This window comes from Coloeus monedula (assembly GCF_965178545.1).
Source record: "Coloeus monedula genome assembly, chromosome: 13".
Lineage (NCBI taxonomy): Eukaryota > Metazoa > Chordata > Aves > Passeriformes > Corvidae > Coloeus > Coloeus monedula.
The window spans coordinates 18,704,079-18,729,437 of NC_138793.1; the positions used below are offsets into that span (position 1 = coordinate 18,704,079).

At 55.8% G+C, this 25,359-nt stretch overlaps 2 protein-coding genes across 2 annotated transcripts; both read right to left on the reverse strand.

Moving 5' to 3' along the window:
* Positions 1–274: 274 nt before the first annotated feature.
* IRF8 (interferon regulatory factor 8) lies at positions 275–9,074 on the reverse strand. The gene is made up of 9 exons (XM_082290294.1): positions 9,031–9,074; positions 7,294–7,468; positions 6,000–6,183; positions 4,941–5,029; positions 4,424–4,535; positions 4,097–4,144; positions 3,053–3,439; positions 2,363–2,478; positions 275–1,458 (listed from the first exon to the last, which is right to left on the reverse strand). Exons 2-9 carry the CDS (start codon positions 7,465–7,467, stop codon positions 1,288–1,290), a joined length of 1,281 nt encoding a protein of 426 aa, XP_082146420.1. The 5' UTR covers position 7,468; positions 9,031–9,074; the 3' UTR covers positions 275–1,287.
* A 2,723-nt stretch (positions 9,075–11,797) lies between these two features.
* Positions 11,798–25,138, reverse strand: LOC309577823 (dual specificity protein phosphatase 22-A-like). The gene is made up of 8 exons (XM_082290069.1): positions 25,018–25,138; positions 24,804–24,879; positions 23,464–23,497; positions 22,899–22,981; positions 20,581–20,630; positions 17,312–17,386; positions 16,768–16,939; positions 11,798–13,071 (listed from the first exon to the last, which is right to left on the reverse strand). The coding sequence occupies exons 2-8, from the start codon at positions 24,822–24,824 to the stop codon at positions 12,865–12,867; spliced, it is 642 nt and encodes a 213-aa protein (XP_082146195.1). The 5' UTR covers positions 24,825–24,879; positions 25,018–25,138; the 3' UTR covers positions 11,798–12,864.
* Between the last annotated feature and the right edge of the window lie 221 nt (positions 25,139–25,359).

Below are 25,359 nucleotides of genomic sequence, written 5' to 3' on the forward strand. Positions count from 1 at the left end.
CAGCAGAAGAGCAGGGACACATCTTCCTCCTCGCTGGAATGAAGGATCTCCAAGCAATCCCATTTCCCTCCCTCCATCACATTACTGCATTTTGACTCTTCTTTCCTGCCTGGGGATGAATCCAGGAAGTTGTGGAAGAGGAAAGAGGTGAGAGAGGCTTAACACAGACGCCACCACAGGTAAAACCAAATTAGGATAAGTCAGAGATCCCAGACTCACCCCACCAACTTTGAGACCCCACTCCACACACCCAAAAACCACATCACAAGAGAAATACAAAATATAGCACTTTAATTGCAGGGAGATATAAAAATTTACCCCCCAAAAAATTAATAAACCTCAGGCATACAATAAATAGGCAGCTTTGGTGGCATGCACACATGTGCAGCCCTGCTTTGGGAGGCACCAGCAGCTCCCCAGAGCTGGGGGCACACTCAGAAGCTGTGAAAACGAGGATTTACACATGGATGACGCTGCCTGGACACGCTTGGGAGAGCCCCACACGTGTGTTGGGGAGGGTGAAGCCAAGCTATTCACACTACGCTGCAATCTTGAAAAACTAAAATCCTCTGTGTTTATATAAACTCTGGCTCTGGTCAGGAAAAATGAGGATTCCTAAGTTCTCATAGTCAGTATTTACACATAGAACCTCTGCATCAGTTTCCAAATTGCAATCCACTTTGGCACGAGAGAGAAACGCATAAATCTCACAGCAAAAATAAAGAGGAATCTCAGGAGTTCTCTTTGGGAGGCACACCCTGCCTTCCACCAGCAGGACTCTTTGAAGGGGGAAAGCTGATTCCTGGATGGAATTTCCTAAATTTGAGCATTCTAAGGCTTTTCAAGAGTCACCTCCTATCAAGTTGCTGCTCTCAGCAAGGTCTGAGTTGCAGATTGTTGGGGCAGGTGCTTAGAGCTGCTGATTTTTGGTTCTGCTTGACTGGCCATTAACAAAGGCAACACAAAGCAAAGCCAGCCCTGACCTCCCTGCACAGCTCAGATGCTCCCTGGTCCCCCAGCTGTGAGCTACAGACAGTCCTGGGACTAGAAAAGTCATTTTTATCATAGATTGTTTGCAGGCACTGAACATCCAAGCTATTTGCTCACGGCAATTTCCACCACTGGATTTATACAGACTCTGCACTGGAAACAGCAAAGAAACAAAACCCAACTTTCAAAAAAAAAAAAAATTTAAAAAAAAAAAAAAAAAAGGGTTTTAGGCACTCATGGGACTAATCTGGGTGTGGATGAGGCCAGCCCAGCAGGCTGGGAGGGGAGCAGGGGGGCTCAGACTGCGATCTGTTGGTTCTCCCGGAAGAGCGGCCGTGTGGCGCAGATGTCCTGGAAGATCCGGTAGCCCTGGTCGTGCTGGGGCTCATCAGCCATGGGGAGCATAGGGCTGGAGCTGCAGGTCTTCCCAGCCTCGTCCACCACCTGCCTGAGGTACAGCTGCTCCACCTGGGACAAAGGAAAAAGGTCAGGAAGATGCTGAGTGAAGAGGGAGCTCTTTGGACATGTCCCATCCAGGAGCTGGGGCAGGGTGGGGGACACGCAGCAGAGCACAGGCAGCCAAGGTCCTGCCAGGACAGCAGGTCTGACTCCATGGGCACCTCCAGGAATGAAGGAGCAGCCCCAGGAGCTCCTCCCAGCAGGGATATTGAGGTGCAAGAACAGGCTGGGGCATGTCCCAGCACATCCTCAGTGATCCTGTGGGGCAGACACCCACAGCAAGGAGAGGTGACCAGGTCAGAGCTGTGCAGGAGGCACAGGACCAGTCTGACCTTGTAAAATCCCTCCCAGGACCTCACAGACCTGGCGAGTTTCTGCTTGCTCAAGAGGGAATGCCACACCCTGCTTGGCCCAAGAGGCTCCAAAATCCCTGTCCTGAGGCTTTTCAATCCCAGAACTGCTGCAGCTTCTCCATGGAGAAGTTTCTGACCAGAGCCACGAGGACTGACCCCATATCCCACCCCATCCTCCACCCTCCTAAGGTTTCCCAACCCCACTGCTGCCAAGCACGGCTGTTTCACCACATCACTGATCTTAAATCCACCAGCCCAGGGATTTACTCCCCCATTCCCACAGGAAAAGGCAGAAGTCCCAGTGGCAATGCAGGATCAGGAGGAAAAGAAGAGACTTCCCTGCAGTTCATAGAACTTGTGCCCTTAGGGAGCTTCCCTGGCAAACCCAGACCCAGGAATGAGATAAGCAACAGCCCAAGCACCGATCAGGAGGCTGTGGAAAAGCACCGAACTTCCCCACCCAATCCAGCCACCCAAATGCCACGTGGCTCCAGGGGGTGGAGCTCTGCTGGCATAATTCCCACCTCGTCTGGGTCCCTTTTTCTCCCAGCTCTCCGTACCTGGACGAGGATGAGTTTGCACCTCAGCGGCACGGCATCCGGGAATTCCTCCCCGAAGCACAGCACGACTCTGCTGTCTGGGAAGCGGCCCTGGTTGTTGTAGTACTGCTGCAGCTCTGCAAGGACAGAGGAAAACCTGGAATTTGCCCTCCAGAGGCTGCCAGCCTTTGCTACACGCCCCTGGGATCAAACACCCTGCAAGGAAGCTGTGGGCTCAAGCAAAGCCTCCAACTTTGGAATTTGCCTCATGAGCCAAAACACCACTTTATTCCTTCCTAGGTCTGGGCATGTCACCTGCTCATCCAGAGCACTTGGGAAGCCAGCAGTGATGGCTTCAAAGTGGTCCAGGGAAAAAGGGCTCCACCTTTTCAACCCCACCACAGGGCCCAAGGGGCTCCCACACTGGGTGCAAGCTCCAGAAACTCCCTGTGCATTGTCCCAAGGCTTTGGGATCCCAGAATGGCCTCTGCTTTTCCAGGGAGCAGTCTCTGGTCAGAGCCACAGGGACTATCCCTGTTATCCCGTCCCCTCCTCCACCCTCCTGAAGGTTTCCCAACCCCAAACTGCTGCCAGCCAGGGTTGTTCACCACATCTGCTGGCTGATCAGCTCAAATCAACCAATCCAGGGCTTTATTTCCCACAGGAAAGAGCAGAACTCCTCACACCAAAAAGCAGGAGGCTCCTACAAACCTCGGAAGAACAAGTTGGTGTCAAAGATCTTCACCACCTCATCCCGGTCAAGTTTGTTGGGCCTGTCCTTGTAGGCCATGGTGTTCCCACTCCAGAAGACCCTGCCCTGGCACAGCCTTTTGATGAAGATGCCCTGCTTGTTGCTGTGCAGGAGGACACCCCTCTCCAGGTGCCCAAAGAGCTTCTTGGTGATCTGCTTCTGGCGGTCGTTCTGGATGGCGTCGGCCGAGGGGAACCGGACGTGCTCCAGGGCATCCGGGGCGTAGAGCTTCTCCCCGTGGCCCGAGGGCTGGCCCAGGGAGATCCTGCAGCCCTCAGAGCATGAGGTGCTGACGTGGCCCACCAGCCTCCCGCTGTAGTAGAAGCTGATCACCATCTGGGAATAACCTGGGAGGTGATGGACACACACATCTCATCAGGAAAGGACAAACCTGCTCCTCACTGCTGTGCCCAAATCCCAGATTTCCTGGGAGGGACATCTCCCTCAGCCTGGTACAGGGCTGACCAGCAAGTGAGAGCTCCCAATATCACAGAACCATGGAATGGGGACCTCTGGAGATCACCCAGTCCAACCCCTCTGCCCAGGCAGGGGCACCTGGAGCAGGTGACACAGGGACAAATCCAGGTGGGGTTGGGATGTCTCCAAAGAGGGAAACTCCACAACTCCCTGGGAAGCTGTTCCAGTGCTTTGCCAAGCTCCATGGGAAGTTCTTCCTCACACTGAGGTGGAACTTCTTGTGGTTTAGTTTATGGCCAAGAAACACATGGAACCCATTCCTCCTGCCTTTGCTCCACACTCCCCCCCATGCCATGGGCAGAGCCCCCCATTCCAAAGGCTGGCTGATCCCAGCATCCCAAGCAACTGCTCTCTGCCCCATGACACCAGGCAGGATCCATCCCAGCATGGAAATGTGGGCAATCAGGAGGGTGCAGCACCTCCTGAACCCAAAGCAAAGCCTCCCTCAAGGTGGGGGACAGAGTCAGAGCCACCTCCTGCCACCACACACAGAGAGGGGCACCTGCTGGCCAGGGGAGGTGCCTTACCTGAGTGGTACTGCTCGTAGCTGGAGTATCCATTCATCAGGGGCAACGCTGTGGGCACACAAAGCTGAGCTGAGCCTCCATTCCCAGCTCCCAAATCCCAATCCCCCAGTTCCCCCCCACCAGCCCACTCATTTTCTGTCCCAGTATTCCCAGCTTCCACACAGGAGATGCCAGCAAAAGCTCCCAGGTGGATTTCTTAATGAGCACTTCAAACATCCTTAATAAGGAAGATAAAATAAACTGCTCCCCACCCCACATCCCTGCACAACAAAGATTTTTCCTGCCCCAACAATCTCCCAAATCCCACACAAGCTGTCGGCTACTTACCAGGGCTGGGCTGCTGCACCCACCAGTCGGGTATTGGGGGGTTCCTGCAGGTCTCCTGGGGGGGTGAGGGGCTCCTCTTGATGATCCCCAGGTATTCATCCACACAGGAGGGCTGTGGGATACCAGAAACAGGGATCAGAGCACATTGGATGCCTTGCAGCACTCGGAGAGGGTCCAAAAGGCAACGCCAACCAATTTTTGGGGGTTGGAAAGATCAAGTTTGGCATTGCCCAGGTTGTACATTTGAATAAAACCCTCAAGAGCTACTGAGGGGAAGCAGGCAGGTGTGACAAGGCCAAGAAGGGGCACAGAGCTGGGACAGACCCCATCCCCCAGTGAATTCTCTCCCAGCTGGATGCACATGGAATGCAGGAGCCAACACCAGAGCCAACACCAGGCGCTGGCTCCCAGGAATGAGCTGCAAATCCAGCCCTGCAGACAGAATTCTTGGAAGGCAAGGAATTTTTATCAGGCAGCCTGACCCAGCACTCCTCCTGCAGCCAAGGTGAGGCCTCACCTCTTTGATGAGGTCATCGATGGCAGAGGAGCTGCAGTCCATGTCCGTGACATCGTTCAGGCTGCTCCCGCTGGCAATCCCTGCTTTGCCTGGAAGGACAGGTGGGGGATGCAGTGAGAATACCCACACACATCCCAAGCACAGCTCATCTTGAGGGGTTTTAGAAACCTTTCAGCCAGTGAAAGTTATGAAACCAAGAACCACAGCGGAGCCACGTAACAGCACCTTGGAGAAGCTCGCAGCCCTTCCAGAGCTGCTTCTTGGGGACAAAAAAAAAAAAAAAAAAATCATCACTTTACAACCCATTTCCCCCCTGCACAGCAACCAGCAGCAAGAAAAATCAAAAGTCTGGCTGGTAACACAAAGCTGGAGAAGAGGAGAGGGTTTGGGGGTTTTTTTGAGCACCCCAGAGACTGGGGCTGCTGCTTCTCCTTTTTCCACCAGCCACCCCAGTGCAGGGGTGCTGCTGGTGGGAACCTGCAGTGCCATTTGCATAGGGGCAGCACAGCCCCTGTGTGAACGGGCTGGAGGGGACAGAGATGCTAAAGGCAGATTTCCTGACAGCAAAATCATTCTTTTTTTTTGTACATTTTTAACATTAAAAAAAAAAAAAAAAAAAGGACAAAGCACACGCACTCCCCTAACCACAAACAGGGTTATAGTTAGTGTGACCTGAACCACACGGGACAGCAGAGCAGCTCTCTGCAAAATCATTGCAAGAAAAGGGATTTACTGCAGCTCCTCATCATCCTCATGGGGCAGGGGTTGGGAGGAAAAAAGGGTGAGGCTCATGTTCCTCCCCTACAACATCCTTAGGGGATGGAAGCTTCCACGAGGCTGCAGCTGTCCCCTATTTCCTAAGGGCTCAAGGGGTTAAAAGAAAAAAAACCAAGCCTGGCCTTTCTTCCTCCCTGTCACCACAGGGGGACATCTGCAAAGCAGGACAAGCAGAGAGCCAGAGCACAGAGCAGGGACTGGCCAGGAAGCTCTGCTCAGGTGCAGGTCTGTGCTAACAGGATGGACCCACAGCAGGGGTCACTCCTTTGCTGGGGAACTCACATTTCTGCTCCTCCTCTGGCACGATCCTGTAGACCTTGTAGGGCTCAGAGATGTCCAGCTGGGACCTGTCTGTCACCTCCTCAAAGTCAGGGCTCTTGTTCAGAGCGCAGCGAAGCCGCGTCTTCCACGTGGCCGGCTCCGCTTTGTCACCTTCCTTGAACTTGCCTTTGAAAACAGCCCAGGCCTAAAGCAAAGAATGCGGAAAAAAAAAAAAAAAACTAAGAAAATCCTCCCTGCGAGCTCTACAAAGCCTCTCAGGGAGGAAGAGCTGGGGTTGCAGAGAGCATTTTGCATCTTGCACCCTTCTCAAGCATCCCCCGGGGATTCGCTGTTTCACTCCTAGACTGCACAGCCACCACACCTGGGGGGGCTTTTGGGGTGCAGAGCAGCACCGTGTACCCCAAAAATGCAGAAAAGTCTTTTAAAACCCAGGTTTTCCAAAAGTAGAGGTCAAAATCATCATGTGTGGCTTTCACCTCTGCACCTCAAGCTGCTGGGAACACGAGGAATTGCTGCTCAATTAAAAATCAAAATAAACCTCATTTTCCAGCTCCTGAGTAAGAAGGGAATAAATAAATAAATAAATTGGTTTCTCTAAGATCAGAACAAAATTTGTGCTTTCAGTAAGAAAAATGATAAGGGAATATAAGTTAGGAGAATATATTTTATCCCTGAAGGGAGATTGCAAAATACTACATATTTTTAAATATACATATTTATTTCTTTTATAGTTATTTCTGTATTTTCAGATGGCTGAGTTCAGTACCATCCTCATAACTCAATGCTCCCAACCCAGTTGTCACTGAAAGTAAACTCGCTCACCCGATACTTGGAAGTGGGGTCAGAGGGAAGGGAGTTCCTGGGGAACTTTTTGCTTCAGGATAGAATTTTCCCATTTTTCCCCCAAACTGGAAATCTCCCCTTTAAGTAAAATCCTTCCTTCCAACCTTCAAAGTCTTTTTAGGGTAGTTTTTTTGTTTAATACAAATCCAGCATTTTAGCAAGAGAAGCTGATGAGAAGTTTCAAGCAGGTCAAAAGCTCCTTCTCATGTCAGAGCTGGATTCAAACCTGCTGAAAACAAACCTAAAACTGGTACTAACTTTTGATAAAAAGGAATAAATAATCCAAAAAAAAAAAATAAAAGAAAAATCCTAGGAGACCAATCACAGCATCTCCTGCAAGGGTTAAAGACGTAAAACCCAGAGACAGCATGGCCACGTCCCACCAAGGGACAAAAGCAGCACCACAGAGCCCAGGAGGCACCAAGAAAAAGCATCAACCACCTGTGCCTACCTTGAAAATAGAAGCATCCACCTCCTGGTTGTAGTCCTGCTTCCCGGCGTGCTTCCACGGGATGCGGAACATGGATTTCTCCTCGTTCTCCCAGATGAGGCCGGGGTACAGCTCGCTGTCGATCTGCTCGATCAGCCACTGCCGCAGCCGCCTGCCGCCGTTCCGGTCACACATCCTGCAGGGACAGAGGGGGCCAGGCCCCGTCAGCTCTCCCAGTTCCATCCCAGCACAGCTGGGGAGCAGGGGTTGGGCTGGTTTGCCCCAGGCTCAGCTGGCAGTGGCACCACCTGGAGCTTTTGGAAGCCCCACATGCCAACGTCTGCCCGTGGAATGAGATGGAATGTAACATCCCTTCCAACCCAAAGCCTTCTGGGAATCCCCAATCCTATAATTCTAGGATTAAAACACCCCCCAGCCCACCCCCTGCTTCTTTTAAAATGAGAAAAGAAACAAGACTATTTCCTTCTGAGTTGCTACAAATCCTTCCTCCAGCTCTAGCAAAGTTCCGCTCCCAGAACCAGCTGACTCAGTGCCCTGCTTATTCCTATTTTGCTGTGGGATAAACAGATGGATGGGGATTAAAGCCCCCAGCTGTGCTGTCACCTGAGCAAGTGACACTGGGCAGGCCATCCCAGGGTGCCAGAGCTGTCCCTGGCTGGTCTTGGCACAAGGACCTGTCCCAGAGGGAACAGCAGCTCCTCTCACCAGGCACCATCCAGGGAGCAGATGCCGGCTCCAAACTGCATCCCAAATCCTCACAGGGATAAGGAACACACAGCCACTGGAAGCAGAGTGCCAGGCTCAACCCTCCCTGTCACAACAGGAGCTGGTGGCCTGGCAGAAGTGACCAGCAGCCCTTGAATCAACCTTCCAGGCAGTTTGGGCTCCAGATTTTACTGGACTGCCTCTCCCTCATTCGTTTGTTATTTACTGCCCCAGTGGAAGATTTTGGAGGGGAAAACAAGGATGCTCCCAGCACAGCCTGAGACCCAGTGGTCCCTGCTCTGCCACGGGATCCCACCAGCTCAGTGCCACCAAATTCCATCCCTTCTGCACTGCCCAGCAGGACACAGAGATAGCCCTGGCTACTCAGAGCACAGCCCCTGTTTTTTAGGGATGGTGAGCACCAACACCACCAGCCAAACACCACGGAGGGCACAGCTCTGGATGTCCCAAAAGACACGCCACAGCTCAGCCCAGGAGGAATGGGGGTACACAGCAGCCTCTCTGGGAGCTCCTGCACCCAACCCGAGTCGGGCCAAAAGGAAAAACCTCAGAAATCCCGCAAAAATGGGACGCTCCTAAACCACCCCGTTTTCTAGAAAGCTGCTTCCCATCACAGCCAGAGGCCGGAGCTCCATCTCCCCTCCCCGAGAGGGAGTCACACGCTCAGGACGATGTCAAGGAGCCCTCCCGAGCGGGCCGGAGGCGGCAGCCCCGCACCGTCACCCACGGCTCCAACCCGCTCAGCCCGGGCTCTGCCGCGGAGCACCGGAGGCAGCACCGGGAGGGCTCGATCCTTGCGCAGGGGACCGCGAGCACCGGGCTGGGGACATCCCGCATCCCTACGGTCCCGCAAACTTCCTGCCCTTCCCCGCAGGCGTGCGGATAATCGGGATAGGCGTCGGGACCTGCTCCTGCCCTCCCGCCGCTCGGTGCCGGTCCCGGCCCACCCACGGGAAATGCCGGTACCTGTCCCTCAGCCGGTCCCGGCCCACCCACGGGAAATGCCGGTACCTGTCCCCGGCCGATCCCGGCTCAGCTCCCGTCCCCGCGCTCCCGCTCCCGCCGCCGCGCCCGCGCCGCTCACTGCGCTCCCTTTATATAGCAGCGCGTTATGAGGCCACGCCTACCATCGCGCCCCCTCCGCACTCCACCAATCACCAGCCTCGTCCCCCTGGCGCTGCACCCAATGAGGAGACAGCGCCCTGCGGGACCGGCCAATGAGGAGCGTCCCGGCGGGGCACGCGCCGCAGTTTCTCTTAAAGCGCGGCTTTCCCCGAAATCAGCTGAGCGGGAGGGGCGGGGCCTCGGCGGAGGGGGCGGGGCCTCGGCGGAGGGGGCGGGGCCTCGGCGGAGGGGGCGGGGCTAAGCGGCCTGTGAACCGGGTCTCTCCCGGGCTGGTTCGGCCCCGTTGTTGCCAATCTCAAATTAATCCATCCCAAATTCCAACCCAGTTTCCCCAGTCCCAGAGCAGTCTTCCCAGAGCCAGACTGGTGCATTAGCAGTCCCAGATCAGTCCATCCCCAGTCTCAGACCAATAGCGCCAGTCCCAGATCAATCCATCCTCAGCCCATGATCAGTATATCCCCAAATCAACCTCCCCAGTTCCAGACCAGTCTCCTCAGGTCCAGAATAATTTAGTCCCATACCAGTCTTTCCAGTCTCAGTCCAGCCTCCCCAGTCCCAGATCGGTTTCCCCAGTCCCAGACTGGTCCCTCTCCAGTCCCAGATCTTTCTATCCCCAATCCCAAACCACCCTTCCCAGTCTCAGAACAGAGTCCCCAGTCCCAGCTCAATCCATGCCCAGTCCCAGACCACTTTCCCCAGTCCCAGATTCGTCCACCCACACTTCCAGATCAGTCCGTCCCTAGTCCCAGTCCAATCTCCCCTGTCCCAGATTGGTCCATCCCCAGTCCCAGTCTCCCCAGTCCCAGACTGGTCCATCCCCAGGCAGTCCCCAGTTCCTTTCTGGATCAACCCCACTCCTGCATCATTCCCTCCCTCCCTGCCCCAGCAGTTCCCACTGTTCCCATGCTGGATTTGGTGTCCTGACCATACCCAGCACCCCAAACCCAGCCAGGGCCACCAGAGCATAAAGGACCATCTGCAGCCTGACTTCAGCGGGGTTTTTTTTGGGTTTACCAGATTACACACACATTTCTTGGAAGAAAACCATAATTACTCCCACATGGGTAATACAGAGAAATGGGAAATGTATGGAGCTGCGCAGATGGTTTAATAAAAATAACGCCCCAAGGTGCACAACCTTGCCTGTCATTTCTAATAAAGAACGGCTGTAATGGCCCTTGTTTTTAAACACCCCACTGATCCTCCTTGGATTCCCCCCCAGGAGATTTGGGGTGATCCAAAACCATCTTCTGCAATACGGTCAGGAGGATTAATTCTCTTTTTTGACCAAAAATACAATTTTAAACTTCGCAAGGGGTTTGCATCACCCCTTCCCCCTGCTAGATAGAGACCCTCCTGTAAAAAGCTCTTAATTTTGTTAAAAGCCTGGAAAATTTGTGATATTTTAAAGGGTCTTCACACAACCAAACTCCATCTCCTTTGGAGACCAGAGACCTGGAGATTCACTGCGATGGAGAGGGGTGACTTCATCATTCCCAGCTTCATTTCAGCTCTGCAGCTTCATAGGCAGCGTGGAAAGGTAAATCTAAATTCCCTGGGGCGAGGATAAAATATTCAACCACTTAAAATGGGGTTTCAGGCACTTGGAGTAGGCTGGGAGACGCCTCACAGCCCTGCTTGCTGCTGGGAAGGGAAGATGAGGATGCCAGCAGGGCCAGGAATTTGTTGTGAAGGATTTCCCTGTGTTAGCAGCACCCTGGGAAGCTCAGCCGGGCTTCAGCAGAGCCATTTCCCCGTTGCCAGAGGCACCAGGATTTCGGGAAGGCTGATGTGGGACAGCAGAGCCGAGCAGCCAAGCGTGAGGTGCTCTTGGAATGCAGGAAGAAGTTGAAATCAGCCCGGTTTTACCTGTTCAGGGTTTGCCTCCCGGCTCCCAGAATTCCTAAAGCCACCACTGATGGAGAAATAAAGTGGAAAAATAGATTTATTCACCTGGGACACCCCGCAAATCCAGGGAAATTTGGGATGGGGGGAGCTTTTTGGGCACCGATGTCGCTGGTGGTGCTGGTGCATGGAGGGTGCTGCTTCTCTGGGGAACCATTCCCTGTGATTCCCCAAACTGGGGGGATTTTCCCAGGTTTTGCTTTGGTGCCGTGGTTCCCTGGGGAATGTCTGAACCCCGGGAGGGGCAGGGCCCGCCGGGCTGTGGAGGTTATCACACCTCGTGCAAAGCTAATCTCTGCTTATCACCCATCTCCAATGACTTCCTATTAACTCCCACTTTCTTCTCTTTTCTCTTCCTGCGTGCGAGTTCCATTTTTCTGCTTCCTAAAATGATAACGGGGGCTTTAAATCCAGCATTGATCCCTTTCGCTCACTCAGCCCCCTCCACCAGCAGCCTTGATCCCATTCACTGCTTTCCCACGCATGGCATTACTTCCATGTGGAGTAACAGCCACAGGGACCCTTTTTCCACCTAAAAAATGGGAAAAGTCCCCGTTTTTCTTCCCCCTGGAATTCTACACGTCATGGATAAACACTGATTATTGAAATCTTTTTGTTTTGCTGGTGGTTCTCACCAAGAAAATGGGAAGCAGGGTGGTCATTTCAGTCCATCTCTGTATTCCCACCAGGAACAAATCAACTCCAGGCACCCTCATGATTTTAGTTACTCTCTTCTTTATTAGGAGCTGGGCCAGTCACCCCTGGTGCCGTCACATGATGAGTACCCAGAAATCTTCATTGAGAGAATTCCTAGAAATGTTTTGAATCCCTTTTTTCTTAGAAGGAATTGCAGAACAGATGTTTCTGAGTGGACAAACAAGGTATTTATGGTGAAAGGCCGAGATGGCACGGAAGGGTTGAAGGTTTCCGTGCAGAAGGGCTGAATCCATGGCATGGGACCCTCCTTGTAAGGCAGATGGGGGGATTCCTGCCAAAGGAAGCTCTGGAAAAGCACAGCACGAGCTTGGGATGAAAAACTGGGCATGGCCATGGGTTTTAGGTATTAAAAAGGTTTTTGGAGAGGGACAGAGTTAAATTGGTCTGTGGGTTGAGTGAGTCCAACCAAGCTTTTGGCATCTTTGGCAAGCAGGGACATTCAGATGGGACTCAGGGCAAACCCAAAACCACTCTGGCTCCAGGGATGGAGGCAGTGGGGCAGGCACCACTGGATTTTCCCCCTCCCTGGGGTTGGGATAAGGAAAATGCCAGATATTCACCTGCCTAGGACAGGCTGGACTGGGAAACTCCATGCACAGCAAGGGGCAGCCCCAGAGAGCTTCCAGCCCCTCTCCCCATCCCACTGGGTGCTGGCCGAGGCTCAGCAGCACCCCTACATCCCAGCATTCATCCCTCCTTCCTCAGGGAAGCAGAGGACAAGGCGGCCTCTCTCCATCTCCTCCCACCTTGGATTTCCAAGGTCGGCAGCACCATTCCCGTGCCCTGCCAGAGGAGCGCCCAGGTATTGTAATGAGGAGAGAGGGATGGGGCTGGCTGCTGCTCCGAGGGTGGAAAAGCGGCTCTAATCCATTGGGAAAGGGGGAATAGGTCAGAGCAGGACACTGTCACCCACAAACTGGAGCTGGCAGCTGATGGGGAGCTCCGTGAGTCCTGCCCCCCCCCGCGCTCCAAGCCTGGAGCCCACGCTGGTGCTGGCGGATTTCTGCCCTAGACATGAATCCCTGGGGGTGCTTGGCAAAGGGAAAACTGAGTTTTCCAAGCCCCAGGGCCAGCGCCTGCCGGGGAACAGCCGGCTGCTTATCTGTTCATCCATCTGCTGCCACCGGTGCCACCTGCGTGGCAGGGAGGAGGGAAGGTGGGAGCTGGGGAGCGGAGCCAGGAGCAATCCCTGCTCCCCAGCTGCTGCTCCTTCTGCCCCTCGTGCTGCTGGCCCAGCAAGCGCTGCAGCTCCTCCTGGTCCTGGAAGGGGTTCCTGCCGTAATCCCGGCGGATCCAGGCGCGGTACTGCCAGGAAAAAAGGTTGTCAGGGTCACCTGAAAAGGCTGAGAGATCCCCAGAGAGAGAGCAAGGCTGCTACAGCTCCAATGGAAAGCAGGGAGCCAAGCAATTCCTGCTGCATTCCCAGCCCTCCGCAGCCTCAGGCGAGGCCGGGGGATCCCCAGGCACATCCAGCACGCAGGAAGGTCCCAATCCCACCGGAGCTCACACTCATCTCACCACGGATGCTGTGGATCCCCCCCATCCCAGCACTCCCCACATCCCCAGCCCGGCACAGAGCTGGCAGCACCCTCAGCTTCCCGCAGTGGCTGCAGCTGGGACAGCAGCTTTATTTATTTCTGCTTGCCAAGAAGCTGCTGCTGTTCCTCGTGTGCCTGAATTCCCGTAAGGAATGCTTCCCGAAGCTTTCCCCCCCCGCAGAGCTGGCCCTTGCAAGGTGGGGCAGGTTTGTTGTCAGAGCACCTCGCTCACCACCGGGAGGTTGTGGGGAACTTCTCATCCCCCTCATCCCGACTGCTCCCAAGGCAGGAGTATCCCGGTGGCCAGGGGCCAGCTGGAAGCAGGCTGAGGCCTGGAGGTGGCTGGGAAGGAAGGGATGGTCCAGAGAAACTGTTCCCGTTACTGCTGGGATGAGGAAAGAGCCAGACAGTCCCAAATTGCAGCACTGAGGAGCGTGGGCAGGAAGGGGCAGCTGTGCCAGGATTCACCATTCCAGCTGCCCAGGGCTTGTAGGGAACAACCAGAGCTCTGCCAGCTCCCTGAGGAGCTGGGAACCTGCTGCTCCAGCTAGGAATTACTGGGATGAGTGGTAGGAGCACACCCAGCAACAGCAAACGCCTCGGGAAAAGGATGGAGGGCACCCGTGGGTGCAAAGGGTGCAGAGAGGGACCAAGCATCGGAGCCCTGGGATGGGGTGGCACAGGGACAGGATGGGATTCAGCTAGGGGATCCAGAGGGAGATGGAAGCAGCTCCCATGAGCTTGGCACCCCTTGGGTGAGGTGCCTTTGCTGTGGATTCGGCTTCCCAAATGGGCACTAGCCACCGAATTCGCAGGAAAAGTTCGGGATGCAGGACAACAGGATTGGCAGCTCAGCACTGGATGAGCCACAAGGGCAAAAAAGCCTGAGACTGACCCTGGTGGTATCCCCCTCTCCTGCAGCCAGGGAAAATCAGCTGGGGCAGGGGGGATTTCCAGTGGGAATGTCTGGATTTCCCAAATCCACTCCGTCCCACAGCAGGACTCGCCACGGCTGTTACACAGCTGCCACCTGCCAGCAGGAAGATCCCGTGCTCAGGGCGCTCCCCCAGAGCCAGACCTGTACTCCTTGCTAGGAAACAACCCCTGGGAAGTGAGACCCAAAGGGTTTGGGGCAGGATTTGGGACAAGAATCCACGCCAGGATCTCATGGGGGGAACATCCCTTCCATGGAAACCATGCAGAGGGATGAAGCTCCATGGGAAGAGCTGCCTGGCAGCCACCAAGGCTCAGCACCCAGGCTCGGAGCTGGATCCCACCACCCAGGGAGGAGGGAAGGAGTGGGTGGGAGATGGGGGAAGCTGCCAGGCATTTCCTTTTAAAGCCAGAGCAAGAAGTGGTTCCAGCCCGTTTCCTCCAGCACAGACCACCAACCCACTGCCCTCCTCCTCCTCCTCTCTCCCAGGCCAGGAGCACCCAGCCCATCTAGGATGGCACCAGGGGGAGAGAGGCAGCCTGGCCATGTTGTGCCAGTACCACAGGGCACGGATCTGTCACCAGAGTGCCCGTGTGTCCTCTGCCACATCCACACTGTCTTGTCTGTGCCTGCTGACTTCCTTTTCTAACCTTACCCATCCTCCTGCTGCTGCTCTTGGTCCCTTCCTTCCTTCTTTATCCCTCCAGCCCAGAGAAGCCCCATTTGCCAGCTTGAAACCGCAGCTGCACGCTCCAGCAGCGAGGCTGGGCAGTCCCACGGAGCATCTTCCCCATTCCTTCCTCTCATGCTCCCGTCTGAGCTCCCTGGGATGAAGGAAACTGAGGCACCACAGCCCGAGGAGGTGCCCAGAAGGACCAACCTGCTTCCTCACAGGTTTCAAGCAGCAAGGTTTGAGGCTTTTCCACCCCCAAGGGCCATTCCCTCCCCAGTGCTGTCATCACGGAGTGGGAGTTTCAAGGAAAAGGCAGCTCTTGCTAAATCCCACGGTCAAGAAAACACATCCAAGTGCCTCCACCCTTGGCTGTGCCTCGGGTATTTCAGGGAAAGCATTGCAAAGCCACTGGCAAAACTTGGGAGGTGATGGAAAAGCAGCTTCCAAGGGATAGGGAGGAAAGCGTGGTGACCATTGAGCCCAGTCTGGATGTTGGGAGCAGGAGGAATAACTGGGATGGAGGGAGGGCACAGCAAACCCTAGAGCAGGGTCTGTGCTGGGATGTGGCCAGAGTGTGGGAAGGGCCAGGGAGAGCTGGCCCAGCCAGGGGAAGCCCTGCAGGGAATCTCCAGCCCCTGCGGTGTTTTGTAATCCCTTGGAGCATTTTCCACCCCCGTCCACGGGCGTTTCTGCAAGCTGGTGATAACGGGGCACAGCCACATCCCTCATGTGACAGCGCCCGCCGCACCCGGGGAAGGGAACTTGGGGATGGGGAAGGGGCTGGCCTTTGGACAGCCTCGTGCTGTCCCTGCTCCCTCCTGGGAGGGCAGGAATCCCCTGCAAGGGCTCGGCAGGGCCGGAGGGACCTCAGGTTGCTCGGGGCTGCAGAAGGTGGGGGGCTCTGCCTCCAGGGATGGTGCCGAGTCCAGGGGTGACATGGGCGGTGACATCCCTGGCACACCTCTTTTCCGCGGTTCCCCTTTCCTTGCAGAGGTCCAGCTGTGTCCCAGGTGAAGTTTGGGACCGCAGGGATGGGTGAAGGAGCAGAGTCCAGAGTGGGAGGCTGGAGGCAGCCGGAGAGCCAGGTGGGAGCTGTGCTTTTAAAGGCCTTTTTCCTTTGCTTTTTAAGGCCTTTCCCTCTGCCTTTCAAGGCCTTTCCCTCTGCTTTCAGAGGCTTTCCAGGTCAAAAGTGCAGCTCTGATCTCTGCTCCCAGTTGAACGTGCCACTGTCATCCCAGCTGCTGGAATCCTGCTGGGCTCTGCTCCATCCTCCCTCCCCTGCACGGATGGGAACCCATCCAGCCCGAGCTTCTGCTCTCCCAAAATCTGCTGCTCCATCTCATTTTGGGGAGGAAAGATTGGAGATTTCTCCACCCACACTTGCTCCCACCTGTCACCTGCCTCTGCAGGCTGGCACAGGGAGCCCTGGCACATCCAAGCGTGCCCAGACATCCCGAAACTCCTCACAAGAGCCTTCCTCCCTCTCCACCCCCCCTCTTCGCCTCCAGCTCCTGCCGTGCTGCATTCCTGGAAATTGGCCCAGCTCCTTCCTAAGGTTCCCAAGGGACAAACTGCTCTCCCATCCCTCCCGCTGTGTCCTAACTCATGAAAACAAGTTTAGGGTTTTCTAGTTTAGGGTTTAGGGTTTTCCAGAGCTTTTCGAAGTGCACTCACATAATATCGAGGCACTTCTTAAAAATTTATTTTCCTTTTTTTTTTTTTTTTGCGTGCAAACCCCCAGATCCCCAGGTAATCAATGACATTCCCAAAATCCAGCTGGGACAAACAGAGAGCTGCATGCAAAGGAGCTGCACCTGGTTGCAAACCCCTCCAAAATGTATCCAAGGGGACTTTACCTCCCGGAGCAGGGTCCTCTCGTATTCCTGCAGCTGCTGCTGGAACCCGGCGTTGGGGCTGGCGTAGGAGCGCACGGCCTTGGTGGCAGCCAGGCAGCTCTGCCAGCCCAGCTCTGTCACCGTCATCAGGTAGGCCACCAGGATGGTGGTGCTGCGGGACACCCCGGCCAGGCTGGAACAGCCCAAGGAGCCGCGTCAGGGAGAGGATCCCGCGGGGATCACCCGTGGGACGCAGGTTCTCTCGCTGGGGCGCTGGCAGGCATGGATTGGGAGGGGGTAAGGAGCTCTCTCACCACTGCTGTGACCTCCCTGTCCCCTCCTCAAGCCTGTCCCACGGCTGGAAGCTCAGGTGGTCAGTGCAAGGAGCACCCATCCCTCTGGAGCCAGAGGTGGGCACCTTCCCACGGCACTCCCGCTGCTCCGTGCCTCCTCCTCTCCTTCCTGCCCTTCCCCAGTGATGTCCCACACCAAGAACACTTTCTGGGAGCCCACCCCCAGCTCCCAGGGGATGGATGGGGCCTGAGGGGGTCACAGCAGCTCTCACCAGTGCACCAGGCAGCCTCCCCCTCCGAGCCGGCACTCGTGGATGAACTGGATGCACTCCTTAAAATGCTGCAGCCTGTGGGGAGAGGGGCAGGAGGTGAGGAGGGAAGGGCTGCCCGTCCCTGCAGGGCACTGGGACACCCTGGAAACAGCACCAGCGTCACTCCCAAGGACTTCCCACCACCCTGGGGCTACCAGCGTGAGGTGGGAGCAGAGATCCTGCCGCTGCCAAGTGAAGGGAATGACCTGGGAGATTTGCCGGGGGATTTCCTGCTTCCTGAGGGATCAAGGAATGAGGGTGATGCCACCAGCTCAGCCCCAGGGGCACAGCCGGCAGGGAAAGGTGTCACCTCGTGCCCAAGGGACACGAACTCTCCCAGTTCTCCTGCCTCACCCCTCACTCCCAAACAGTGCCAAAAACACCTGCTTCCCTCCCAGGGAAAGATGGAGAGATGCCAGTGGGAAAGAAAGGGAGGATGGGAAAGGGAGATGAAAGGAGAGGAGAGGAGAGGAGAGGAGAGGAGAGGAGAGGAGAGGAGAGGAGAGGAGAGGAGAGGAGAGGAGAGGAGAGGAGAGGAGAGGAGAGGAGAGGAGAGGAGAGGAGAGGAGAGGAGAGGAGAGGAGAGGAGAGGAGAGGAGAGGAGAGGAGAGGAGAGGAGAGGAGAGGAGAGGAGAGGAGAGGAGAGGAGAGGAGAGGAGAGGAGAGGAGAGGAGAGGAGAGGAGAGGAGAGGAGAGGAGAGGAGAGGAGAGGAGAGGAGAGGAGAGGAGAGGAGAGGAGAGGAGAGGAGAGGAGAGGAGAGGAGAGGAGAGGAGAGGAGAGGAGAGGAGAGGAGAGGAGAGGAGAGGAGAGGAGAGGAGAGGAGAGGAGAGGAGAGGAGAGGAGAGGAGAGGAGAGGAGAGGAGAGGAGAGGAGAGGAGAGGAGAGGAGAGGAGAGGAGAGGAGAGGAGAGGAGAGGAGAGGAGAGGAGAGGAGAGGAGAGGAGAGGAGAGGAGAGGAGAGGAGAGGAGAGGAGAGGAGAGGAGAGGAGAGGAGAGGAGAGGAGAGGAGAGGAGAGGAGAGGAGAGGAGAGGAGAGGAGAGGAGAGGAGAGGAGAGGAGAGGAGAGGAAAGGAAAGGAAAGGAAAGGAAAGGAAAGGAAAGGAAAGGAAAGGAAAGGAAAGGAAAGGAAAGGAAAGGAAAGGAAAGGAAAGGAAAGGAAAGGAAAGGGGAGAATGGAAAAGGGACAATGGAAAAGGGAGGAAGGGAAAGGGAACATTTTGCAGCAAAACGGGGCAGGTGGGAGCCAGGGCTTCCACACCTGGAAAACAGGATAACTAATTCCATGTGTACTGAGTGGGCAGAGCTGGGTGTTTGTGGCAGGCTCTGGTGAGACCCATTCCTCCAGCCCATCCCTGGCTGGGATTCCAGGAGCTGTTGTCCCGCTGAGATCCCACGCTGAGCCAGGTATTCCTCTCCTTCCAATGAAACCTGCCCATCCCTCCCCGCTGCCAGCATCACGCCAAGCCCTGGGGCAGTTTTGAGGCAGAAAAGCTGATTCTGGTCACTTGTGCTGCTGGTGGCCTCCCTGAGCACCCAAGCCTGGGTTTTCCAGGAGGAGAAGAGGGTCCCTTTGGCAGCACCTCTGCTCCGGCGCCGGACTTCCTCTGCCTCCGCGTGACGGGGTGGGCGTGCGCCCACGCAGCCTTCCGGATTTCTCAGAAACCAAAGCATGACCTCCCACGGTTATTCCCACTGTGCCCCTTGCCAAGGGAGCTGGTGTCCCTCTGGGAAGCCTCCAGAATCTCCTCCATCCCTGCTAGCCCATGGAGAAGGGTGCCCTGGGAGTGCTGGGCTTGGCACCTTCCAGGGAGGCAAACATTTATTCAGGAATAGGAGCGGGTTCTGCTTCCCAGGAAGAGCAGGAGAGATGAGGGAGTCTCTGACACTGCGGTCAGGCTAAAAATACTGAGCCTCTCATTCCTGGGAGGAGCTGTCAGTGCAAGGCTCCTCCAGCACCACAGCAAACGGAGCATCACCCTTTGGGAGGATTTCCCCTGCCTAAAGCCTGTCCCAGGGGATTTCCCTGTTGACCCTGCTGATCTTCACGGAGCTGACAACATCCCCCCAGGCCTGCAGGTGCTGCCCACACAGCTCCGAGCTCTCCAGATCCCAATCCTGCCCTCCAGCCCCTCGGTAGGAGCAGCAGGAATGTCCCATGCCACAAGGACACGATGCTCGTGCCTCCAGCCTGCATCCCTCTCCCAACCCATCCCAAAGGATTTTAGCTCCCCATCCATCCTCACCCACTCCAGGGGTGTTTTTCCCAGTGGGAAAGCTCTGCCTGTGCTTTTCCAGCCTCAAAGTGTGGGATCAGGGAGTGGAATGGCAGCGCTGAGAGCCTGAATCACAAGCAGGACACAAAGTTCACCAGGATTGTGAAATCCAAGGCACAAACTGACAAGCAGAAAATAGTTTCTTGAATAACTCTTCCTTCCTGCAGGCAGCCTTATCTTTCCCCCCCCCCCCCTTTATTTTTTTTTTTTCCCTTTTGTAGAGATGCCACAAACGCAAAGAAATGAGCGAAGGGGAAAAAAAAAACTAACAGCGAAAAATCCCAGTTCTTGCTGAGGCAGGGTTTTCTTGTAAAGCTTCTCTTTCCGCTCAGCAGCAGCATGAGCAAGCAGAATTCCACCCCCGGGCATGACTGCTCCCAAGGATGCTGGAAAATCCAGCACCTCCACAGGCAGGGCTCAGTCTGGGCCCTGGGAATTAAGTTTTGATGCTTTTTAGGGTTTGATTGGAGAGAAAAATCCCGTGGATTTGCCAATTTGCTGGTGCAAATGGATGATTTATTGGATGCCCAGCACCCAAAGCAGCAGCATCCCACAAAATCCTGGGAATTCCTCCCAGCTCCTCTCAGCAGCTTCATCTCCAAAAGATCATTCCAAGCATCTGTGCTTTAGATGGTGAAAAAAAAATGTGTGTTTTAATAAATGCTGCATTTCTCCTTCCAAAACAAAAATGCCTGACACAAATCATCTTTCCAACACTCCAATTTTCAACCCTGCCCAGCAGAATAATTCTGAAATGTGATGAAAAATCAAATTTCCTGACTGCAAACACACATTAAAAATGGATTTTAAGCCCTAAAATGTTATTTACCACACAAAAAATGAACCCCAGCTTCTGGGAAGCTCAGAAATTTCACAGCATGGATGGACTAAACCTTCATCCTGCAGAACCTGAGCTTTTATTAACCAACAGGAAAAACGGATGGGAAAATCACTTACAGGTTTTCACTGGATGAATCCGAGGCCGAGATACACAGATAGGTCATGTCCTGTAATACAGAATTAAATTGCAATAAAATACCTCCAAGGAGCATTAAATCTCCATTTCTCTTTTTTTTTCCCCTTCCTCAGCTGACCCTGAGGGGAGAAGAAAGCTGGAAACCGCTTTGGGGTTTGCTCCACTCCGATGGATGGCTGCATCCATCCCATCCCGGGCGATTTCCTCTCAGTCCCAGAGGACAGGCCAGGCTGTGGGGACAACTGCAACGCTCAGGAACCCCCAAACCCAGAGCCAGCCCTTTTCCAGGCCCCAAACTCCACCAGGAAGATGTGTGTGACCACGCACTGACAAAGCCACTCTCATCAATGAGTTATTTCCTCCCCGTGCTTTTAATACTCCATAAATCATCTGCTGCCTGCTGGCCTAGGTCAGATTACTTTCCTCTCCTTAAAACATCGCTTCCTCGATCCTCCCTGTTCGCAGCTAAATTTAGATCCTTTTTATCTGGGGGTTGGGGTTTTTTTTTAATCCTTTCTTAGCAAAACGGGGGGAAAACCCCGCAGCCAGAGCGCCAGGGATTGCCCCATCTCCATCAGCTCCCTCCTGGTGCAGGCAGCCCGACCCCATGGACCACCCTCCAGCCCAGGAGGCTGGGAAAAGCGGATTATTTAAGGAGGGAAGGAGTGGAGAAGGATGGGGAAAGGGATAATTCTGCGCTGGAATGACCCGTGCTGCAAGGATGAGCGTGGATTTCCCACATCCCGCGCACAGCTCCATCCATGCCGGCTGCCATCCCGACCTCGCCACACCGGGAAGAGCCACCACGCCATCAAACCCACCGTGGAGCAACCAAAACGACCTCAACCCACCCCAAACCCCGACCCACACCCCCTCAATCCCGCATTAATCCAGCGGCTCCCCGTTCCCCGCGGGGCCGGGCGTCCCCATCGCGCCGGGCGGAGCGGGGCCACGCGTGGCAGCGGTGCTGGGCTTTGCGGTCGCCGTGATTGACACGTTGCTCAACCCCCCCATCCCCTCACCCCCCCGAGCCTTTCCGCTTCCCCTCGGTGCGGCTTTGCTCCGTGTTGTAAGCGCTCCGTGCGGTTTGCTCCCCGTCGGGCCGAGCCCCGCGCTCGCCGGCCCCAGCGGCTGCCCCGGCCCGGCCCGGAGCCGTTTGTCCTTCCCTTCTTTCCCTCCCCTCTCCACGTTACTCAACGCCTCAGGAGGGAAAAGGATCCAGCTGGGGTTTTGTTGGGGTTCCCTCCCCGTGGTGGCCCCGAAAGGGTGAGGGGGTCCTGGTGGTCCCGTTCCCCTTCTGCAGCATCCCAACATTGGGGTGAAGCAGCCCCGGCGCGAGAAGGATGTGGAGCTGCTGGAGCAATTGCAGAGGAGCCAGGGAAATGCTCCAAAAGCTGGGAAAACTCTGCTCTGGAGCCAGGCTGGGAAAGCTGGGGGTGTTCATCTGGAGGAGAGAAGGCTCCAGGGAGAGCTCAGAGCCCCTTGCAGGGCCTAAAGGGGCTCCAGGAGAGCTGCAGAGGGACTGGGGACAAGGCATGGAGGGACAGGACACAGGGAATGGCTTCCCAGTGCCAGAGAGTGGATTTAGATGGGATATTGGGCAGGAATTCCTGTCTGTGAGGCTGGGGATGCCCTGGCACAGGGTGCCCAGAGCAGCTGTGGCTGTCCCTGGATCCCTGGCAGTGCCCAAGGGCAGGCTGGACAGGGCTTGGAGCAACCTGGGACAGTGGAAGCTGTCCCCGTGGCCCCATCAGGTATCCAGCACCCCACGGCCGTGCCTCTCACTCCTCGCACATCCCGGGAGCCGAACTTGCAGCTGCCCCCGGCTCACGGAACCATCCGGGCAGGATTTGTCCGACACCTCTGGCATCATCCCCGGGGCCGCTCCCTCCTGCCTCAGTTTCCCCACCGGCATCCCGAGGACCAGCGAGGCGGGAGAAGCGGGGACACCGAGCGGGCAGTGCCAGCTCCGGGAGAGGCTCCCGCCGTGTCCCCTCCCCGCCGGGGCTCCATTCGCGGGGCGCCGCCGCCCTCTCGTGGGGACCCCTCGGCAGCACCGGGCACCCGCCCGGCCCGGCCCCGCAGCGCTGCCCCCCAAAAACCACCCAGCGATGCCCGTAACCCCATAAACAGCCCGCTGCCCCCTCCCCAAAGCCGGCGCTGTGAGTCGGTGCGAATCGGTGCGAATCCCGCATTGCCTCTCCCCAGGCCAGGGGAAGTTCCTGCGTGTCCCATCTGCACCTTCCCAGTCCCTGCTGCCCCGGGGTGGTCCCCCAGGCCCCCCCACCCGGGCACGCACCTCCAGCACGGGCTTGGCGCGGTTGTGGACGGACAGGATGTGGGTCACCCCCTTCCTCAGCAGGTTCTCATGGTCCTCGGAGTCTGGAAACGGGAGCCATGTGGGAATTACCTGTCTCCCGGGACCCCCCACCCCCTGAGCCCCATTCCAGCCCTTCCCGCTGCCTCTCCTCCCACACGGTGCAGGGAATTAGGTTGGCCACCTCCTTCCAAGCAAAATCCCCCTCGGATGCGCTGGGTACTCAGCAGGCTCCTGAAGCCATCCCCAAAATCAGAAATGATCCCGATAACTCAGAAAAGGCTGTTGTGTCCTCGCTGTTGAGGAGCTTTCCAGACATGTGTTCCAGCATGGCTGGTGACCACAGCTTGCAGTGGACATCCCTTTCCAGGGCTGGAGTGGGATCACTGGCAATTGGCATGGGGATTTGAGGCAGCTCTGGATCTCTGGAAGACACTGAGATTCCCAGCTGGGAGCACATGGAGCTCCCCAGGAGAAGGAATCCTCCAGCCTTGCCAGCCACCCAGGGATCCCACAGCACCATGGAGGGGCAGGGAAAGACACTTACCACGGATATTCCCCAGGTAGAGGCCGGTGACAATCTGGGAGGTGACAAAAAGGAGAGAGAATTCAGATGGCACCGGGAACAAGGCACATCTGACGTGCTGGGAACATCGAGCTCCAGGTCTGGGTCCAGCAGGATCAGGACACTTGACAAGCCAAGGACCCAAATCCATGGACCAGGAAAGGCTGAACCCACTCAAACCATCATCCCCAACCCCTCAGGAGAGCAGAGCTCAGGAAAACTCAGCACAGAAACAGGAGGGGTTTGGATGTGATCCTGTGGAGTTTCAAAGGTTGCATCTGCCAGCTGGGCATGGATGGGCACTATTTATAGCAGGATTTATATTCATTGCAGTTAAGAGACGTCAAGGCTGCAAATTCAGTCTCCAACTCGCTGCTGCAGGGTTATGAAGGAGAAAAGGGACAGCTCAGGGTGTTTAAGGGGGGTAAGAACCCTCCAGAGCATTTCCCAGGGGCACAGAAGGGAAGAGCTGATTATCAGCTGGACTTGCTGGTGCCCATGTGGCACAACAGCCCTGGTTTGAGGAGTTTGAAGAAGGGTTTCCAACAGCACTGGGTCACACCCAGATGAACCCCAGCCCTTTCCTGGGTGCAAACACCTGGAGTCAACACAAAGTGTGAAGGAGAATGCAGAGTCCTGCATCTTATGGAGACCAAAATCAGATCCTACAAAAGAGTCTGCACCAACCCAAGCCTGGGCAACAGCAGCCTGGGCTCCCCGAAAGGGTTTGGTGGCACTGGGGGGCTGTAAAAGCCACTTTGCCTGTCAGGCTGAGTTGACAGGGGGTGAAACCCCGGTGTTAAACCACATCAGAGCCATGCAGAGCCAGTTTGCCCTGATCTGATCTCTCTGTTGTTGTCCCAGGGTCTAATTTTAAACTGGAGGGCTCACGTTCCAAGTGGTTATTTAAGGACACCGACAGAAATTGATCCCCTCCTCCAGCCCTGGAGGAAAAAGCAGCACTGAAATCCCACTTCCCCCATTGCTGGGGCACATCCTGAGGGTGGAAAGGGGGGAATTTCCCTGCAGGGACCCCTAAGGATGACAATGCCAAGGCTTTACCCCCCAGGGATGAGCATTTGAGGCCAGCTGTCACTTTTCTGACACCTGCAGACACCGAGCTCCTCCCCTCAGATCTAAATCTTGGATATAAATCCCTGCTTGTTTTCTTAATTCTCTTGGAGAGCATGGAATTCCAAAGGGCTGTGGGAAAGGGGAGAGGCAAATAGTTGTATTTAGGGAATTGTGGTGGCCTGGGAAGTGCCTCCATGGGCTGCAGAAGAAGAGGACGTGCTGGCCACCATCCCACTGTCCCCCTGTACCTTGCTCATTCCACTCCCCATGGATTTTCTCTCCCCAGGATCAGGATTCTGGTGGTTTCTCCGCCTCCAAGGCTACCTGCAAATAAACACCCGGAATTCCCAGAGAGGACGGTGAGATCTGACCCCCTCCAAGAGCTCATCCTTCTGCCAAGAACAGGAGGAAGGGAAACACGCCAGGAGAGGAGCAAGCAGAGCCCTGACAAACTCAGCTCACCTGCAGGCTGCTCTGGCGGGTCCTGCTGCTGCTCCGGAGGGAAAGGGAACAGAGAGCGGCTGGTGCCGGGAAGGGGAGGATGAAATAAGGATCTGGGATCGTGGCAAGGCTCAGGTTTCTCTCCCGGCCTCCCTGGGGTTCCACAGCCTTTTGGGAAGGACAGTCCCGGGAGGAAGGACTCCCTAATCCCAGCAGTGCTGCCCAGGTACAGCAGCAGTGAAATGCCAGCATTTCCTGCAATTTTCCAGGCACAAAGCCCTGGCAGCTCCGTGTCCCTCAGCCAGGCCGGTGCCACCAGGCTGCCAGAGGCAGGAGCTGTGCAAAGAGCAGGGGAAAGCAGAA

Excerpts from the sequence above, each read along its gene's own strand:
- IRF8 (XM_082290294.1), bottom strand. The coding sequence starts at position 7,467 with ATGTGTGACCGGAACGGCGGCAGGCGGCTGCGGCAGTGGCTGATCGAG. Across the intron at positions 4,536-4,940 it reads TCGATGACCTCATCAAAGAG|CCCTCCTGTGTGGATGAATA; the intron begins GTGAGGCCTCAC and ends GGTATCCCACAG. Across the intron at positions 2,479-3,052 it reads CACCAACTTGTTCTTCCGAG|AGCTGCAGCAGTACTACAAC; the intron begins GTTTGTAGGAGC and ends CTGTCCTTGCAG.
- LOC309577823 (XM_082290069.1), bottom strand. The coding sequence starts at position 24,824 with ATGGGGAGTGGAATGAGCAAG. Across the intron at positions 23,498-24,803 it reads TGGGGAGTGGAATGAGCAAG|ATTGTCACCGGCCTCTACCT; the intron begins GTACAGGGGGAC and ends GTCACCTCCCAG. Across the intron at positions 20,631-22,898 it reads GCGCCAAGCCCGTGCTGGAG|GACATGACCTATCTGTGTAT; the intron begins GTGCGTGCCCGG and ends TCTGTATTACAG.